The sequence below is a fragment of the Lygodium microphyllum genome, chromosome 21, assembly GCF_053477565.2.
Source record: "Lygodium microphyllum isolate KBCC chromosome 21, Lygodium_microphyllum_v1.1.10, whole genome shotgun sequence".
NCBI lineage: Eukaryota > Viridiplantae > Streptophyta > Polypodiopsida > Schizaeales > Lygodiaceae > Lygodium > Lygodium microphyllum.
In genome coordinates, this window is record NC_141155.1 from 117,414,267 (window position 1) to 117,434,323 (window position 20,057).

The following is a 20,057-nucleotide window of genomic DNA, read 5'->3' on the forward strand; positions in this document are numbered from 1 at the left end:
GGATAAGAGTGGCAGTGTGTGCCCTCAGTTGAAAGGAATGAGAAATTGAAGGAAAAATGAGCTTGCACCTTGATGGCTATGGCTTCCTGGATTAGGGTTTTGACCCAGGCCTGGTTTTTTCCAGATATCTAGAGCTAGAGTTGATCATTTTGGAAACTTTTTTTATGGAAATGTAGCTTACTCCATGCTCTACAAGAGCCCCATGATAATCATCAAGATCGTGTACTACAGTCCGCGCGCAGATCAACGAAACGTAACCAGGCAGAGATATGATAGTGACGTCGAATTTCAGTAATGCCAGGCTTGTAGGTATCCAATCTCAGGCTTAGATGTGATAGGCAGAAGCTCCTTGAGTAGAAGAACAATCCTCCTGAAGAAAGCACATTGAAATATTGCCTGATTTGAGAGATATGAGAGCTCAAAGTGAGGTATGTCCTGCAGGCCACAAACTGGGGCTATGGCAGCAACTGACAATAGTGACAATGCTGAGGTCCAGATAGACAAACCTCATGGATTGATGTGATGCAGGGAAGCTTTGTGAGGTGAAGAACAACTTTCCAGAAGGAAGCTCAGAGAGATTTGGTATGTGGAGTGAGATACAGGAGCTTCAAGATGACAGGGTGCTGCTGGCTATGGCTGCCACAAGGTCCAACTGAGGTTTGAAGTTGAAACTGAAGATATAAGCTGAATGTGGGCTGGTTAGAGATCACCAAAGATGAAGGGAGACTAGAGATTCAGAGTGTGAGCTGTGCCATGCCCAACTGGGCTCTGATACCATGTTAAATGATGTGGATCTAGGACATGACACAAGCTATGGTGGATCAAAGATGTAAACCAAGTTCATAATGACATGGACAAGTAGAGACAAACTATTACACAAGTGAATTAGGTTCCAAGATAGATTAGCTTGGACTCATAAACACAATCTTGTGTAGAATTGACAATGACAATACACTTAACTGAAAGTACCAAGCATCATGATATTGTGTTAATTTCATAGTCAAGTATAATGCTTTATAGGTTTTGAGTTGTTCCACTCTCTTCACTGTGCATATGGGATTCAGGACAGCTCCTCTTGGAGCATACATCATTTGTCTATTTCTCAACACCCACATCACACATCTAGACAAACATAACAACTACAAACATTACTGAATTCAAGGCCACCATGGCACCTTTGTACAACATGATAATACTTTTGCACACTATTGAATTGAAGGCTTGCATGACACATTTGCATAGCATGGGAACATATCTACACCTTCTCATTTGTAGCAATCCCTTAATTCGTAACTATAGAGCCTTGAAGTTGATAATGGAGAGAGAGAGAGAGAGATTGCCTAAACATCATCCCCATGCTCCTACTTGCATAAGGTAGAGTTCCATTTGGAGCATAAGTGACATGTGGCAACTCTTGCCTTACATTAACAACTTGTTTTTTGACCATTAGCTTTCACAAGCCCCCATGTGCCATGTGGCAATGGGGCCCATACTAAATATGTGTCGGTGTAACACATGGTGGATGCCTTTTATGCACCCAATCACATCCTTGGTCCTAGAAGCCATGATGAACTAGTGCGCTTTGTTAAGTGACATAATGTTGGCATTTCTATCCAAACTCCATCTTTGTTTCTTTCTAATACGTTTTTCTAAGGTTAAAGAACTACACAACATCCCTTATGGGTAGGGCAACTTTGGCATGCTCGTAAGGCTTGCACTCAAGACTTTATCAAACTCCCACACACATTTTACCAATTGGCCTAGACACGGTTGATAATGCTATACCATGCTTTTACTATATTTACATGGCCTACTTCATCACCACATTCTTGCCCAACTCATCACATGGATTTTGCTATGAATACGTATAGATCTTCTGGTCATTGTAAGCTGTAATCGCGTCGATTAGCCTAGAGAATGACCGATCGAGGGGTTAGCGAGGCAAAGGAGGAGGAGGAGGAGGAGGAGGAGGAGGAAGAAGAAGAAGAAGAAGAAGAAGAAGAAGAAGCAGAGCAGAAGAAAAGGAAGGAGAAAAAGCGCAGGAAACTTCTACGTGAGATCGCCAAAGCCGAGAAACGAGGTGTGTGCTACCTTAGCCGCATTCCTCCCCACCTCAAACCCCTCAAGCTACGGCATCTCCTCTCTCAATATGGAGAAGTGCTCCGCATCTATCTTGCACCAGAAGGTAGTAGGAGTTGTATTTCAACACAGTACTTCAAGACAAAGCTTCGGGCGTATAATGCTTTGAATACATCTAATGCCGAAGTTGTGCAACTCCAGATCCCACAGCAAGGATGCGTCGCAAGATGGCAGGGAAGAACACTGGGAAGAACTTCACCGAAGGGTAATCTCGCAGCAAAATTTTAACCATTAAGACGATTTTGGTTTCTAATCGTTTTCGCGTAGCGCAGCGACCACATCACATAGATGACCGTAAATTACTGCTATGAGGCTGAATTTTCTTACGAGGCTGAATTCTCTTCCTTCGTGGGACAGAGTTAGCTTTAGGTCTACATCTTGCACCATAAAAATCATACCAGATGAGCTAGCAAAGTTGCATCACATGGACGTCCTCTCTATCTTAGCTGAAAAGCATGCATGACTAGCACATTTTTCAAATCACATAAAACTGAGCGTTAAAGTGCAAACAATGATTGACATTCTATTCAATAGCTGCTAAATTTTTCTCTCAGTGTGAGACGCATTGACTGCATAGATATTCTACTGCGAAGGAAAATTACTTAGTGTGAGATGCATTGGCCGCACACAACTTTTGGCTAAACTACGGCAGGGCACTACATCTACAATGTCGGTATCAGAAAGTCATGGTGCTTCTTATGCCGTGGGTTATTCAGTCCAATGTGCTATGGAGAATGTCCAATTGATTGATGTCAACCAATCTGACTTATGACATGCTCTTTTGGCCTGCTAAAAACCACTGGCCAAGTCATATGGCCTAGACCTTTGCTAGACATGATCCCATTGGCTCCAGTGGGATTCGCATGACCCTTGCAGTCATGGAGCATAACACTTTGCCTACTATTAACAATTATTGGCTCCAGTTGAATAGCTCTGTAGTTTCCTATTTTGAAATCTATCTAGTCACCATTTGTATCATAGTAAAAAGATTATTGGTCAGTTTGTTATTTCCTCATCGACTTTTTGTCATTCGACCCATGTCTAGTACCATCTCATCATGACTCCAAGCATTTGCAGCAAAAACTTTCACATCTTTTGTTTACAAAAGATTTGGATCCTTGCAAGGTCAAACAAACCTAGCCAAGGTACATTAAATACCTCATGCTTGATAGACAATGTGCATGTGTTCCATTTTCCATATTCTTTCTTGTCCATTTTTACAATCAAAAGGCTAGAGCCAATTGCTAGAACCCTAACTTTAAAGCATCTCCAAAGCTTTACTAAATAGCTCCTTGGCAAACCGTGATGCATGTATTCCATTTTTCATATTCTCCCTTGTTCATTGTTACAACGAAAAGGCTAAAGTCAATTTCTAGAACCCTAACTTTAGAACATCTCCAAACCTTTACAAAATAGGTGCTTGGTGAGCCTTGATGCTAGTTTATGGTAAAACCATGATTAGTTGACAAATGCATAATTAGCACAAACATGCCTCATGATAAACGAGAAAGCATCAAGACACTTTGCCAAACTAATTGGCATACAAATTAGTTGGCCTATAGAAAGTATAAAAACTTTGAAATGATCAAATTAGCAATTTCCTAAGCCATATGTGATGCGAATCTTTTCTCTGAGAACCCAATGATTTGTATATGCATTGGACATCTTTCAAGATATGAAAGCTATAGTTTCTAACTAGTGCAAAAGATTCATTAAAAAATGGATGTTGCATTCTTTTTATGGCATGGGGTTCCAATAGTTGTAGAAAAAACAAACTATTGGCCATCTACAAACCAACCTACACAAGAGAGACAACACAAGCCATGTCAAAAGATGACATACTAGTGAGACAATAGGTTTTGCGGGGAGGAACACAGAGTGAACTCGGCAAACATGGAGAAGAGAAGAGAAGAGAGAATAAACTTTGATGAATGGAATGATGAAGTTGTGAATCATGGAGTGAATGTGATACAAGGGAACAAGGGTGCCGTAGCATAAGGAAGATGATGAAGACAGCCACGAACCACGAACCGCAATGTGCTCTTGAAGGGGTGTGAGGGTAGTGGAGCTGGAGAGAAGAGGTGATAGGCTGAATGAATCAGCCGTGAGGAATGAATGAGAGAGTGGTCTATAAATAGACACAATCAGTCTAGGATGGCGCCTCTTTTTGGGGCTGCAAACCTTAAACGCAAAACGCAAAAACACAAAAACACAAACTGCGGGTGAAGGGTTTCTCAACACCCCCTCTCAGGCCCAAAAAGGGGAACAAGAGAAGAGTGAGGTGGAGATGCAATGCTACATTACATGCTGAAGAATGCCGATGCAGCAGGTGCCACTTGGACAGTGTCCCTCGTGGGGAAATTGTTTACTTGCCCAAGCACCCTAGTACAAAGATGATGAAATCATGCAATACATAGGAGGTAGAGGATCCCTAAGATCCAAGATTTCCACCTGAAAGGGAATCGGCAGTAAATAACAGTAGACAGAGTGAACTGGAGAACCTGAAACTCAACCTCGGGAGAGAAGCCACTAGCTCCGTGCATCCATGTTGGAAGGAATATGAAGGTCTCGTTACCAAGTCGCGGCTGAACCTCCGAGGTCTCGATCTAGGTGGTACCTGAAGATCCTGGGTATCAGGAGAAAGAAAGACTAAAAACGCAGGTAGTAGGACTGTGATGATGTGGCAGGTTGTACGGCAGTAGGTCTGCATAGGAACAGCAGTCGCCTGGCTGGAATCAGCTCCAAATTGCATGAAGAGGGCTGAAAATTAGGCGCCAACTGATGGAGACAGCAATGGACAGCTTCGGCTGAGATGTCCTCCGTGAACGGGGTGTGGGCAGCAAGCTGAAACACCTGAAGTCTGCAAAAACGAGATTGTTTTCTGAATGGAGAGTAATTAGCAACAGTTGCTTTGTTGTAGACAGCTGCAAACTACGGGTGTAAGGCTGGAAACAGTCGCCAAACTGTAGATGACAGCAAGGGACAGCTGAGATTGTGATATCCTCCGCGAAAGGGGTGTGTACAGCAAGCTGAAAACACCTGAAACCTACAAAAACGAGATGTTGATGCAGCGGAAAAAGAAGAGAAGTGGATCCCGAACCCGCCACCGGTCTTTGCCTTCATTGGAGTGGAGGATCTTTACTGCTGTTTGAGCAGATCCAACTTTGATACCATGTCAAAAGATGATGTACTAGCGAGACAGTAGGGTTTGCGGGGAGGAACACAGAGTGAACTCGCCAAACATGGAGAAGAGAAGAGAAGAGAGAAGAAAATCTGATGAATGGAATGATGAAGTTCTGAATCATGGAGTGAATGTGATACAAGGGAACAAGGGTGCCGTAGCACAAGGAAGATGATGAAGACAACCACGAACCACGAATCGCAATGTCCTCCTAAAGGGGTGTGAGGGTAGTGGAGAGGCTAGAGAGAAGAGGTGACGGACTGAATGAATCAGTCATGAGGAATGAATGAGAGAGTGGCCTATAAATAGGCACAATCAGTCTAGGATGGCACCCCTTTTTGGGGCTGCAAACCCTAAATGTGAAACGCAGAAACGCAAAGTGTGGGTGAAGGGTTTCTCAACAAGCCATACTCATGTAGAAAGAACTTCAAGGAAACGGACATCACACTTGCCTCTTGAGCAGAGACCCAAACATGCTCAAGTCCCCCAAGCCTAGGACTAGAAAAATAACAAGCCATGCTTAGCTCACAAGGACCAGGGTCCAATATCACTTGCCCACACCATCCATGTGTATTGGTGTGATGGCCATTAGGCCTAAAGTCAATGTTTAAGCAATCTAGTCTAATCGCACATTCACACCTGGTCACTTGGTGACTAAGGCTACGATCAATGCTATGGGCGCCCACCTTGGATGTGAAGGATGAAACTTCCCCCCTTGTGAACGCTTATTGTCCTTAACAACATCCTCAGGGATGAAGCCATAAAAATGACTCTTCAATGAGTATGTGGACTCCTATATTATCTTTGCCTTCAAGCGGTGTTTTCACTTGATCGATTATTGGGACAAACAGTTTGACGGGTTCATTTTTTCCTATATTTGAGAACCAATTTGGATCGGAGGGAAATGTATTGAGCTATATCTTTCCCTCTTGTAGGGCTTCCTTGATTGGAACAATCCATTCTCCTTGTCCCAAGTGTTTTTTCAAATGACTTATATGAAACACAAGATGGGCTGCCTAGAGGTAAATCCAAGTGATAAGATGCGCTACTTATATTCTTGGTAATTTGGGATGATCTACAATACCTTGAAGATTCTTTGTAACATTTGTTGATGCTTATCGAATTGGAGTCTTTCAATATCTTTGGTTACAATCACATGCCTTCCTATAGCTCTCAATGGGTACGGTTTTGGTTTCCATAAACCCTAGCATTATCATGAAGTTTTTTGATGCTTTCCTTTGGAATCGCTACATTCCTTATATATTGTGATTGCATGTTATGCCTTTGAGCTTGATGGCAATGGATGGTTTTAGTTTGTAATAGTACCTTAGGATGAGCTGATTGTATTCAATTGCTGAATGTTTAGCAATTTTATGAGCAAACTTAATTTCTGGTTTACAACACTTCCACTCAGATTGACATTGGGAGATCTATATATGGAGCGTATCCTCCATGGTTTGATTTGTCCTTTCAATTGTCCATTGGTTTCATGATGTTTCAAGGATGACATAGATAGATGGGTCTCTAGATTTTAGAAGATCATTTACAAGCAATCGCTACCGAACTTAATGTTAAGCACCTACAAAACTTACACATTAAACCTTCATTAGCTCATTAAACAGCCCCAAAGCTCAAATGCACTCAATATATCTCAATGTCCCATAATAAACTCCCCATGTTGGTTGATTCTCTCTCTATAAATAGATAGTGTGCTAGGTTGTTTGCATCCATAGCCATCCTAGTCTATCCCAATTGATCACCTGTCAGCACATGGTTGCCAGCTCCATTGCCTATTGCTGCCCACCCATTCCTCATCATCTCTAGCTGCTGCCATGGACATCCTTGAGCTACCCTTCCGTTGCTACTGCTGGACTGTATTTGTTCCCAGCCAACAGTTTCTGGCTCCTGCAGTGCATTCTAGAGGCATCTGCTGGCTATTTTTTGCCCCAGCCACCATTGTCATCAGTTCCAATATCATCATGGCCACTTTTTGTTGTATAGTTGACGCCTGACTTCTGGTCAGTTAGACAGCCTCTTCAATATCTTCAATATTTGTTTTGCCCTTTCTAGCTTGTTGCATTAAAACACGCTTTACGGCCGATTAGCATTTTTAAACTGAAAAGCACAAATTTGGTGGCGGTTCGAGAGAGTTTTAGTAGTCCCCAAACCCTAATTTTTTGGGGCACCCTTCAATATCCATAAATAGGCAAGCTGCCCACCATTCAGCCTCATCCTTTTGTGTAGGTTTCTCACTCTATTGTGTAGATTTCAGCCATCAACCACCTGCCATCTATTGTCGAGCCATCATCGATTGTAGCCCATCACTATCTAGCCTTGGGCGGTTTATTTTCAGCCATTGCCTTGCTGTTTGGAGGTCTCTATCTACTACGTCATCATAACACCTGATCAATTTGTGTTTTCAGCATCTGGTGCTAGGTGACAAGCTATTGCCATCTCTCCCATCGGGGGACCGCTACAGTAGCTGCATTTTTGCTGTCCAGTAGGCTATCTATATCAGCAAGCACTTTTGTTATCACCTTAGTTCTTTGACACTCTGGTGATCAACGTTTGGCGTTTTCCGCACTCAGATACTCTAACTGGTGGTCATAGCACTTGGGATCCATTTTCTCTCCGATATTGTATTCCTCTGCCCTTGGGCATTTTGTACACTCTTACATTCAACATTCATTCACTTCAGAGTTTCTTCTCTTTGTGTTTGTCTCTGTGTTTGAGTTTTGAGTTTTTGGGTTTTGTGTTTTGTGTTTTGTGTTTAGGGTTTGAGTTTTGCTTCTCTGTATGAGTCTTTGTGTTTCACTCTTGGTCATACATGTGTTTTCTCAGTGCAAACCCTAGTATATCTTCACATGGTATCTGAGTTGGTGCTCTTCTAAAGAGTATCTTGCGGTGATTGTGGAGGCTAGTCTTTGTGCAAGATTCACATGTGACTCGAATCTGACTCATAATGTCTCAGACACCTTCTTCTTTTGATTGTGACATCCTATCAGGCTTCTCCATCATTGGAGGCATTGAAAAGGCATTATGGTCTGGAGAAGGAGGTAGACAGACACACCTTCACCTTTACCATCTTCTTCTTCTCATTTTGGTCATCTTATAGATGAAGAGTTTGAGGAGTACTTGTGCATCACGTATAGTTTGGTTTACACTACTTCAATGAGTGCTACTACTCTGTTTGGACAGATTGGTGAGACTGGCCATCCCTTTGATCTTGGAGAAACCACGACACCTATCCATTAACAAGTCTTCTTCGATGCGGGAGCACATCAGTAAGTTGCGAAAACTTTAAATGCAGGTGCAAAATGCGAGAAAGACGATTACTTCTGAAGACATGGTGATCACACTACTGTCCCAGTTACTGCCATGATTTGGTGTGGTTTACTCCGCTCTTATTGCTTTAGGGTGGGAGTCGACAAGAGTTAGTTCCTATGGTCTTGGACCAAGAGGAACAATTGAAGGGACATAATGCTTCCAAATTGGAGGCATTGACTGGTCAAGCCTCTCAGAAGAAGGGAAAGGACCAAAAGAAGAAAAAGGAGGACAACAAACCAAAGAAGGACAAGGAGAAAGAATCGACATGCCATATTTGTGGAAAGACCAACCATTGGAAGAAAGAGTACCCTGATGAAGACAAGAAGGACAAGTCTATGAAGGATTTTGGAGTAGTGGCTACTTCCTTATCGGCTGTTTTTTTTCGTTTAGTGGTGGTTGAGGCCCCTTCATCGAAGACTTCTAATGCTGTGATGATAACTCCCTAGGCTCGAGAGTGGATCGTGGACAGTGGAGCGTCATGGAATATGACCCCTTTGACTATTGGTGTTGCCCATTTGCGACCTTCGCGTGGGCAGATTCTCATTGGAGACAGCTCTTTAGTATCTATAGCTAGACGGGATGAGATGCAGTTGATTCCAGATGGACGCGATGGTACATATACTTCGGAGGTGCTGTATGTGCTAGGTTTGGGGTATCACTTGCTATCGGCTCATAAGATTTGCTCCCTTGGTCTTTTGGTGGAGTTTGACAGTGATGCTATTTGAGTGCTTGATCGTGGATCAAGGAAAGTCCTCTCTATAGGGTATGAGGAGAATGGAGTCTACAAATTGAAGTCTTCTTCTGCTCTTACCTCTCTTATTCTTACCTCTCAGTTATAGTCCGAGCTATGGCATGCTTGGTTTGGCCACCTAAACTATGCATACCTTTAGAAGGCATCGCGAGGACAACTTGTTCAAGGTTTGCCGGACATAGAGGTGAGCCAGCAGCCCTATGTCTCCTGTATTCGTGGGAAGTAGCATTGTGATGCCATTCCCAATAGAGCTTCAAGGAGGTCTACTTCACCCTTGGAGCTTGTATCTATGGATCTATGCGGACCAATGAGGAACGAGTCTTTTAAGGGGAGCTTGTACTTAATGCTGATCGTGGATGACTACAGTAGGATGACTTGGGCCTATTTTTTGCAGCAGAAGTCGAAGGCTTTCTCCCACTTCAAGGATTGGCTTCTCTTCAAGGAGAACCGATCGGAGTGGAGACTAAAGACCTTGCGATCTGACAAGGGTAGTGAATTTGTTTCTAATGAGTTTGCTTGTTTTTGTGCAGATAGAGGGATACACCAGGAGTTTGCTAATACCAACATCCGTCAAGAAAATGGCATCTTGGAATGAAAGAATCGAAGTGTGATCAAGATGGCTCGCACTGACAGTTACCCCAGTGTCTGTGGGTTGAGGTGGTGGCTAGAGCCTCTTAGAAAGGATTCTTCTTTAGAGTCTTCCCTTCCATCGGCTACCCCAATGGAGCCACTGCTAGTGGATTTTCCAGAGGCTTCAGCAAATGGAGAGCGACGAGGAGAGATCCGACCTCTTCCTTGTTGGGCCCATGACATGCTCTAAAATTTGGGGATCGAGGGGGTCTTTGAGGAGTGGCAACCGTAGGATGGACCACGGAGATCACGGAGGTACCATGCACATTCTACGGAGCTTGTTTGCTCTAACTATTGTTTGATGTCCCGTGTTATGCAAGATAGAGAGCTTACCTCAGTGAAGGAGGCTTTACAGTTTGACCATTGGCAAAAAGCGATGGAAGCCGAATTGGAGGCTTTTGAGAGGAATGACACTTGGTACCTTGTGCCTCGTCCCTCTCATAAGAAGGTGATTGGTGTCAAATGGGTCTTCAAGACCAAGTATCATAGTGATGGCTCTTTGGACAAGCACAAGGCCCACCTTGTTGCTAAAGGTTTTGCTCAGTGCCTAGGCATTGATTTCCATGATACTTTTGCCCCCACTGCTCGTATGGCGACGATCCGTAGCGTTCTTGCCTTGGCTGGTCATAGAAGATGGCCGTCTTTTAGCTGGATGTGAAGTCGACCTTCTTGAATGACGACTTAAAGGAGGAGATGTATGTAGAGCAGCCTCTTGGCTTTGGATCCTTGGATGGGAAGGTTTATAGGTTGAAGAAGTCCTTGTATGGCCTGAAGTAGGTTCCACGTGCTTGGAGTGAGAAGATTGACTCATTCCTACAGGAGAAGTTGGGATATCGGCACTCCAAGGCCGATCCACAGCTTTATGTGCACACTTTCGAGGGTGGTCTTGTGTTGTTTGTTTTGTATGTTGATGACTTGATTGTTGCAGGTGACCATGTATAGAAGGTTGAAGAGATGAATGGAGCCTTACATTAGAAGTTCGAGATGACGGATGGGACTTCTCCATTTCTTTTTGGGCCACGAGATTTATTAGACTCAGAGGGGGATTTTCATCTCTCAGTAGAGATATGTACAGTAGCTCTTGGTGACTTTTGAGATGGAGGACTACAGGTCCATTTCTACTCCTATGGATCCGAGCTGGAAGGCCACTTCACACTCAGATTCTCATTTGGCGGATGCTACCCGCTACCATTAGTTGATTGATTGTTGATTTGGCTCCTCAACACACGGGTTGATCTATGTTTTGTTGTAGGTCTCTTGGTTGGGTTCATGAGTGAATCTAAGCAGGTGCATTGGTAGGCTGCTCAGAGGATACTACAGTTTCTAAGGGGGACCTTTGACCTAGGGATTTACTATTCCATAGGTATAGGTGCTTTGGATCTTGTCCTTGCAAGTTGGAGTGATTCGGATTGAGTTGGCGATGTGGACCGCCGGCAGTCTACCAGAGGCTATTGTTTTACCTTGGGTGCAGTTGTTATCTCTTGGAGTGGCAAGAAGCAGCCCATGGTAGCCCTATCTTTGACTGAGGCGGAATATTGGGCTACATCTTCTACCACATGTGAGACTTTGTGGTTTCGGAGATTGTTGGAGGAGCTTGGGTGTTCCCAGACTCGTCCTACTATTTTACGGGGTGACAATGAGAGTTGCATTGCCTTGGCACGAAATCTCGTATTCCATGCCCGGACGAAGCACATAGAGATCTAGTACCACTTCATGAGGGAGAAGCTTCTGGATGAGACCATAGATGTGGAGTATTGCAAGACAGAGGACAATCTTGTAGATTTGTTTATGAAGGCACTTCCCCAGACTCAACTTCGACGACATTCCAAATCCCTTAGCCTTATGCCTCGTCCAGGATATGAGAGGGGGTGTTAGAGATTGTCATCCCCTAGACAGGCATTGTCCTCAGTTAGGCTGTGTACATATGTACTTTTCCAGTTGGGAAGCCATTTGAGTGTTTCGGTGCGCGGAGCAAGTTTACCATTTGTCAGTGTCACTTCAGTAGATGCCACGTCAATAGGCGACTATGCAGAGAGTGCCACATCAGCATCTGCAATGGCAGCCAGATATGCAGGATGCAGTTGGGCTGCCACGTGGCAGTATGCAGTATAGTTGTTGGCTGCGTTTAATGCAGCCGACCTGACAGATTTTTTTGGCATTTCATACAACAGATCTTGTTCTTCTGTCTCTTTCTCTCTCTCCTCTCTGTGTTCACCCTACTCTCTCAGTCTTGGTCCCACACTTATACATCGCTCCACTCTTGACACCTCCCCCCCACTTCTTGTCAAAAGATGACGTATCAGCGAGACAGTAGGGTTTGCAGGGAGGAACACAGAGTGAACTCGACAAACATGGAGAAGAGAAGAGTAGAGAGAAGAAACTCTGATGAATGGAATGATGAAGACCTGAATCATGGAGTGAATGTGGTACAAGGGAACAAGGATGCCGTAGCACAAGGAAGATGATGAAGACAGCCATGAACCACGAATCGTAATGTCCTCCTGAAGGGGTATGAGGTTAGTGGAGAGGCTGGAGAGAAGAGGTGACGGATTGAATGAATCAGCCGTGAGGAATGAATGAAAGAGTGGTCTATAAATAGGCACAGTCAGTCTAGGATAGCGCCCCTTTTTGGGGCTGCAAACCCTAAACGCAGAAACACAAAAACGCAAACTGCGGGTGAAGGGTTTCTCAACAACCCCTCTCAGGCCCAAAAAGGGGAACAAGAGAAGAGTGAGGTGGAGATACAATGCTACATATTGAAGAATGCTCATATAGTAGGTGCCACTTGGAGAGTGTCCCTCATGGGAAAATTGTTCACTTGCCCAAGCGCCCTAGTACAAAGATGATGAAAACATGCAATGCATAGGAGGAATGTCAGACTTTATGTAGTGTCGAGAACCATAAGGATATGCCTGTACTCAATCTCGGGAGGTGGCTCCATGCTGACCAAGTGACCAATGTAAGAAGCAAAGAGGAGGAAGAAGATGTAGAGTATCCCGAAGATCCAAGATTTCCATCGGAAAGGGAACCTACAGTAAAGACCAGTAGACAGAGTGAACTGGAGAATCCGAAACACAACCTTGGGAGAGAAGCCACTAGCTTCATGCATCCATGGTGGAAGGAATACGAAGGCCTTGTCACCAAGTCGCGGCTGAACCTCCGAGGTCTCAATCTAGGTGGTACCTGAAGATCGTGGGTATCAATAGGAGAGACGACTGGTCGAAGACAGCCACCCCAAGAAAGTAGAGGATGGGTGAAGAGCTTCATGTGAAGTAGGTGCCCCCTTTGAGGTGGGAGGTGGAGGGGCCTCCGTTGAAGTCGAAGAAGAAGTAGATGCCCCCTTTGAGGGCAAAGAAATAACATCCCCCTCTGAAGTAGATAGAGAATCCAAAAACTCATGGATCACGGACTCCGAAATGTCTGATGACGAAGGAATACCCGCCGGTCGTGCCGAAGAAGGTATCTGGGGTGCTGAAGAACTCCCAGAGGTAGCCTCTCAAACGTGAGTAGGCGAGGGTGGGGAAGGGTGGTGCTCAGAATAAGCAAGAGGTGGGCAACAGTCACTGTCTCTCAGTGGAGCAGACTGGGTAGCCAAAGAAGAGGAAGGAGTCGAGTAGCCACTATCTCTCGAAGGAGCAGACTGACAAGGAGACAGTATCAAACAATCACTGTCTCTCATGGAGCGGATTGCAGATCCGTAGGTCGTGGAAGCCACTGTACCTGAAAATAAGTGGGAGAAGGCTATTGCTGGCATTGCGACGATCTCCAGGAGGTTGTAGTGCCAATCAATCCTCCATGTGCTCGAAAGGACTTAGTGCGCATCGGATGCATCTTATTGCCCTGAGCATAGTACTCTGATAGTCGATGCAGAACGTTTTCTGTGGCCCAGAAAGGAGAGGTGGCACAAGGAGTGCCTGGTGGAAGTCGCATATACTCCGGGGGGTGGGGAGCAAAGGTCGAAGTCGGCAAAGCATTGGTGGTGTGTCTGGTGATGCCACAGTAGCACCCAGTAGTCTGGTCATCTATTGGTAAAGAAGCCATGGACACCAGTGTGCCTTGCTGAAGAATGAAGAGGTCAGCCACCATGAACCATGAACTGCAATGTCCGCCTCAAGGGGTGTGAGGGCAGTGTGAAGCACGAACCACAATGTCCGCCTCGAGGGGTGGGAGGGTAGTGGAAGGGCTGGAGTGAGCTGCCAGTGGGAGGAGGATGCGACCAGTAGTAAGAGGTTACAACCAGTAGAAAAACGCAGGTGAGGAGAGAGAAATACTAAAAACGCAGGCAGCATGACTATGATGACGTGGCAGGTTATACGCCAGCAGGTCTGCATAGGAACAGTAGTGGCCTAGCTGGAATCAGCTCCAAACGGCGTGAAGAGGGCTGGAAATTAGGCACCAACTGATGGAGACAGCAATAGCTTCGGCTGAGATGTCCTCCGCGAACGGGGTGTGGGCAACAAGCTGAAACACCCGAAATCTGCAAAAACAAGATTTTGATGCAACGGAAGAAGAAGAGAAGTGGATGCCAAACCCGCCACCGGTCTTTGCCTTCACTGGAGTGGAGGATCTTTACTGTTGTTTGAGCAGATCTAGCTTTGATACCATGTCAAAAGATGACGTATCAACGAGACAGTAGGGTTTGCGGGAAGGAACACGGAGTGAACTCGGCAAACGTGGAGAAGAGAAGAGAAGAGAGAAGAAACTCTGATGAATGGAATGATGAAGACTTGAATCATGGAGTGAATGTGGTACAAGGGAACAAGGGTGCCATAGCACAAGGAAGATGATGAAGACAGCCACAAACCATGAATTGCAATGTCCTCCTGAAGGGGTGTGAGGGTAGTGTAGAGGCTGGAGAGAAAGAGGTGACGGACTAAATGAATCAGCCGTGAGGAATAAATGAAAGAGTGGCCTATAAATAGGCACAGTTAGTCAAGGATGGCGCTTCTTTTTGGGGCTACAAACCCTAAGCGCAAAACGCAGAAAGGCAAACTACAGGTGAAGGGTGAAGGGTTTCTCAACAGTTAGTCAAGGATGGCGCTCCTTTTTGGGGCTGCAAACCCTAAACGCAAAACGCAAAAAGGCAAACTGCAGGTGAAGGGTGAAGGGTTTCTCAACAATAGTACCTTCCCCTATGAATTGTATGATTTCATCATCTTTGTACTAGGGTGCTTGGGCAAGTGAATAATTTTTCCATGAGGGACATTGACCAAGTGGCATCTGTTGTATGAGCATTCTTTAGCATGTAGCATATTATGCATCCCATTGTGCAGAGCACCATTGGATAGATCCTAAGTTGTTTCCATTGGTGGATTACACTACCATTCTTCTTCACATGATACTTCATCACCTTTCCCTCGTCATCGATATCCTCAAGTGGTTAGATAAGCTTGTACTGTTTTGTGATGTGTTGGGTGTACCATCCCTACTCTGGTCTTTTGGGTCACTGTTACTTAATCGACTGCCATTTCTAAAATTCAATCCCCTTCCCCCCCTCGGCCCAAAAAAAAAAAAAAAAAAAAACACGTTCAATGTTGATCCATTTGCCTTTGTAGTGCTTGGTAGGCCATTGGGCAGCCAATGAGCACCCTTTGTCTGATGCCTTGTCCTCTTTGGGATGACTATTTAGACTCCCTTGATAAGGTAACTATCGCCTCTAGAGTCTTGGTAGGCCACTAGGCAGTCGATGTGCACCCTTTGTTCAATGCCCTGGCTGCTTCAAGGTGGGAAGCCTTGGGACATTGCAGGCCTTCCCTTTTAGGCTTAGTTTTGGGCTTGAGAGGGGTGTTAAGCTAAAACATGTTTTACAGATGATTAGTTTTTTTAAATAGCCCCAAAACACGCTTAATTAATAAAAAATGCAAATTTGATGCGCGGTTCGAGAGAGTTTCAATGGTCCCCTGAAAGCCTAATTTTTTGGGATACCCTTCAACATCTATAAATAGACAGGCTGCCCACCATTTAGCCTCATCATTTTGTGCAGGTTTCTCACTCTACCATGGAAATTTCAGCCTTCAGCCACTGTCCTTTGCAGTCTAGCCATCATCGACTATAGCCCATCACTATCCAACCTTGTCAAGACTTGAATAAAGTCTTAATTTTTAAACTAAAGAGGTAGTTTATGACATATGTTATAGAATTAAAGAACAACTCATGGTTCCTTACTTGTCAGCTGACAACACAATGCAATCTTTGCAGTCTAGCCATCATTGACTATAGCCCATCACTATCCAACCCTGTCAAGACTTGAATAAAGTCTCAATTTTTAAACTAAAGAGGTAGTTTATGACATATGTTATAGAATTAAAGAACAACTCATGGTTCCTTACTTGTCAGCTGACAACACAATGCAATCATGGATAGCATTACGAAGCCTTTCCATAAACTCATACAGAAGGCCCATGGTAGCTTCTTCACTATCACACATTTTGCAACATTGATACGATAGGAAGTAGTGCACATGGAAGTCCATATGTATCTCTCCAAAACTCAATGTTATAGAACGTGTGCATAATATTTAAGGCATGCGAAGTAGAGCATTCTGACTAATCTAACCACTCCTGATCCACTACTATATGCCTCAATGCATCCTTGCATTTCACTAACTTGAGATTAACCATGTGTTTATTAAGGAAATATGGCAAAGTTATAGTGGTAAGTTATAAATCATGATTACAATTTGAATTTGTAATAAGGATAAGACACATAATCCAATTTGTAACTCACATGCTTGCACAAAATTTGATAAGCCCTAAAGCCTTCTCCACAATAGATCCAACCCATGGAATCAATGGTTGGATAATGCTAGCAAATGGGATTAGAAGGTTGCTACTTGGCAAAAGTTGCCCATGCAAGTGGGAAAGATGTTTTTGAGGTTCGGGAAGAGAGAGAGGATTATTCTAGCCTTGTGCAAGCTGAGAGAGAGACAAAGAGAAGGCTGATATAGCTACTACAATAGTTGACAGATCATTTCCAGCCAGCAAGAGACCCTCCAAGAGCAAGTGACATGCCCTGAAGAGACTATAGTAGTAGGTGATAGCAATTTTAGGGGCTGTTTCAGCCAAACAACATCGTATTCGGTGTGTTTCATCAGTGGAGACAGCTTTCATACCTATCTAGATAGGGGGTGCAAATGATTTCTTCTATTTTCTTGTGATAGAAGTTTGAAATTTCTCTCTCTTTGACATTCTTTCTCATCTTATAGCTAGTTCTCAATTGCCCTTAGCATTTTCTAGTAGTTTGAGTCATCGGAGGTGGAGATATTGGAAAATCTTTGCTTTAAACCTTAATTTACGGTAGAAATTAGTGTTTGATAGCCACTTCGAGATGCATGCTCAGAAATGAGGGCCTAGGACTTCGAATTCTAACAGTTGAAATTAAAGAACTTCACAAAGATTCAAGAGGCCAGCTAGCCAATGCCAAATTGGGTCTAAATTTGTCTCGTAAGGATTAGCATGAAGGCCGATTTCCTAAACATACCAAGGGGCAAATTGGTTTGAAGGCTTGTTGGTCAATTTTGACAGCAAGAGACACTTGGGTTAGTGAAGGGGATCAAAGAATCTTAGTCGTACTCCATCCATTTGTAATAAAAGCTAAAGAAATATCGCAAGGGACTCTAATTTTGGGACCAACAAGTTGTCCATTGTCCAAGATTAAAGCGGTAGAGTGTGCATTTCAATTTATGCGAATTAAAACTTGTTGTAATTAGTGTTAAATTATGTGAGTACCACGTATTCGAGGAGGAAGGCTGGTTTTACCTAGCACTTCTCTTTCTCCACAGCATATTCTACCTACCCTCACTTCAATACCTCTTTGCACCATGGTATATCATTAGGGGGAATGCTATCCCTCAACTCTGTGCCTTCCACATATCCACAAGTGAGTACTTCTTCTCACCTTGGGATGGTTGTGATGGGCATTCTCTCACTACCCCTAGTCACTCCTCTCTCCATTCATTGGCCTTATAGATATAGGGATTTCTATCCTTTGCTTATGGTGCATTATCACACACTCCATGGGTCACTCCTATGGAGGGATTTGTATCTTCTACTCCACATGTCCCATCTCTCCTCCATTGGCTACTCATGTGATTACCATGCCCCAGTCCATGACCACATTTGGATCCACTTTGTACACTTTCCACATGCATGGTGGGCACTCCGGGGCTCATTCCCAAGTGCACTCCACTTCCCCACCCTACCTGCCTTGTCCCCCCTGTCTACATTGTCTTTCTTACAGTACTACCACTCTTGTTGCTTCAGCCAAGAATGCCTTCACAGTAAGAATCGTTTCAACAGGTCAAATTTCACCACTTGGTCGAACTTCATGGAATATCTGCTTGAATCGAAGGGACTTTGAAACCTAGTAATTGATCTTGAGCCTATGTTAAACCCTTAATTAGCTCACCTTGATCACATTTGTCAATGGAGAGCTTGCAATGCCACAACCAATGTTGAGTTAATGGAGGGGTTGCTTCCTGAGTTCCACTCTCAGTTACAACATTTTCCCCTTACCTCTAAGCATTGGAGTCGTCTCATTGACCGCTATGCAGTATTTTTCCCTCACCTCTAAGCATTGGAGTCATCTCATTGACAGCTATGCAATGTGAGACGTACTCGGTGTATCAATCTCGACTTTGAGCTTCGGAAGTTTTCCATTAAGGAAGGGGATGGTTTGAAATTCAAGTTAGCAGAACATAAGCGGTTACTTGTTGAGTTTGCCACTAGTGGTTCTTTGAAGTCAGATGACAATTAGGTTATATTGTTTTTACATTTTATTTTGGCAAGCTATGTTATTTTATGTAGTTTCTTACAACATATGGTTTTGATTTGTATAAACAATGCTCAATTAATAGTTGCTGTCTCTATTTTATTATTTTCAAAGCATAGTTCATAGCCTGTGAAAATTATAGTTGTAATGTGTTTAAAAGTGTGTTTAAAATCGTGTTTTCCATTTGCAAAATACATATGAATTTAAATGGGATATTTCGACATGTGCTTACGCTCTGCTTTAGATGTGGTTGTAAATTTCATTTTCAAAAGTTCATGAAATGTGTCTATAAGGCTGTCTACGAGCCTAATTGCTTTTAGTGAAGATTAAGAAGAGGAAGAATAAGAAAAATCAGAGCCGAACGAGGAGAGAAAGAGGAAGATAATATTGAGATAGAAGAAAAAACATTAGCCTTTTCCCCTCAAAATATTTAATAAAAAATAAACAGGATTTCAAAAATTTGGAAAACCCCACAGACAAGTGCTATGTCTTTGCCCATATAGACATGGTAAGATTTTTATACAAGCTTTCGGCTCTTGTTTCAGGATAAATCTATGGGTATGCTATAGTAGTAGTACTTGGATATTATTGCTGAGAATGCTTAGATAGTCGAGTCTACCATAATAACCAAAGATTCAAATTACACGTTGATCAATTTGGCATCATGCATGTGTGGTGGCCATGGTCATTACTCTTACACAATGAATGTAGTGTGTAGAAGTTCAATGTGTAGTCTTGCTTGTTGTTTCATTGTTGTGAGGTTTGTAGATGCGACAAATATTTGCTCTTTTTTTGAGCCTTTACCTCTTTGACATTTGACTTGACATCACTATCTTGGAATCCTGCATCCTTTCCATGCAGCAATGTATCAGCTGTAGTACCGATTTCTATAAGTTGTGACATATTGGAAGCAATGGATTTAATGCAAAAATCTCGAATTCCATTTGGCAAACTACATACATAGTTCTCCACTTGCCCATGAAGGAAAATTGACCGGTAAGAAGCAACGGGCAACAAAACATCCCAAAACTTCTTATTGTACTGGTCCAAGTTCTTGCAATCTTTTGTATCTAACTAGTTCCATGTTGTCATCATGTCCACTTCAAATGTTCTTTTCAACCAGTTTGAAGCAAACATTTGCTTGAACTTAACTCAAGTGATAGGTGCTCTTCCCCGAATAAGAAATATAGACCACCATTGTAATGCATGTCCCTTCAAAAATACAGTTGCCTTGAGAATTTTAGATGCCTTTGTGGAGTT

General features: G+C 43.5%; 1 protein-coding gene across 1 annotated transcript in view; it reads left to right on the top strand.

Moving 5' to 3' along the window:
- Positions 1–1,837: 1,837 nt before the first annotated feature.
- The window catches only part of LOC148018475 (RNA-binding (RRM/RBD/RNP motifs) family protein), a 55,873-nt gene continuing 37,653 nt past the window's right edge, over positions 1,838–20,057 (top strand). The window contains exons 1-2 of the mRNA XM_087662160.1: positions 1,838–2,185; positions 2,281–2,344. Of these exons, the coding sequence (XP_087518286.1) occupies positions 1,918–2,185; positions 2,281–2,344 (332 nt within the window). The 5' untranslated portion in view covers positions 1,838–1,917. The remainder of the gene's footprint in view (positions 2,186–2,280; positions 2,345–20,057) is intronic.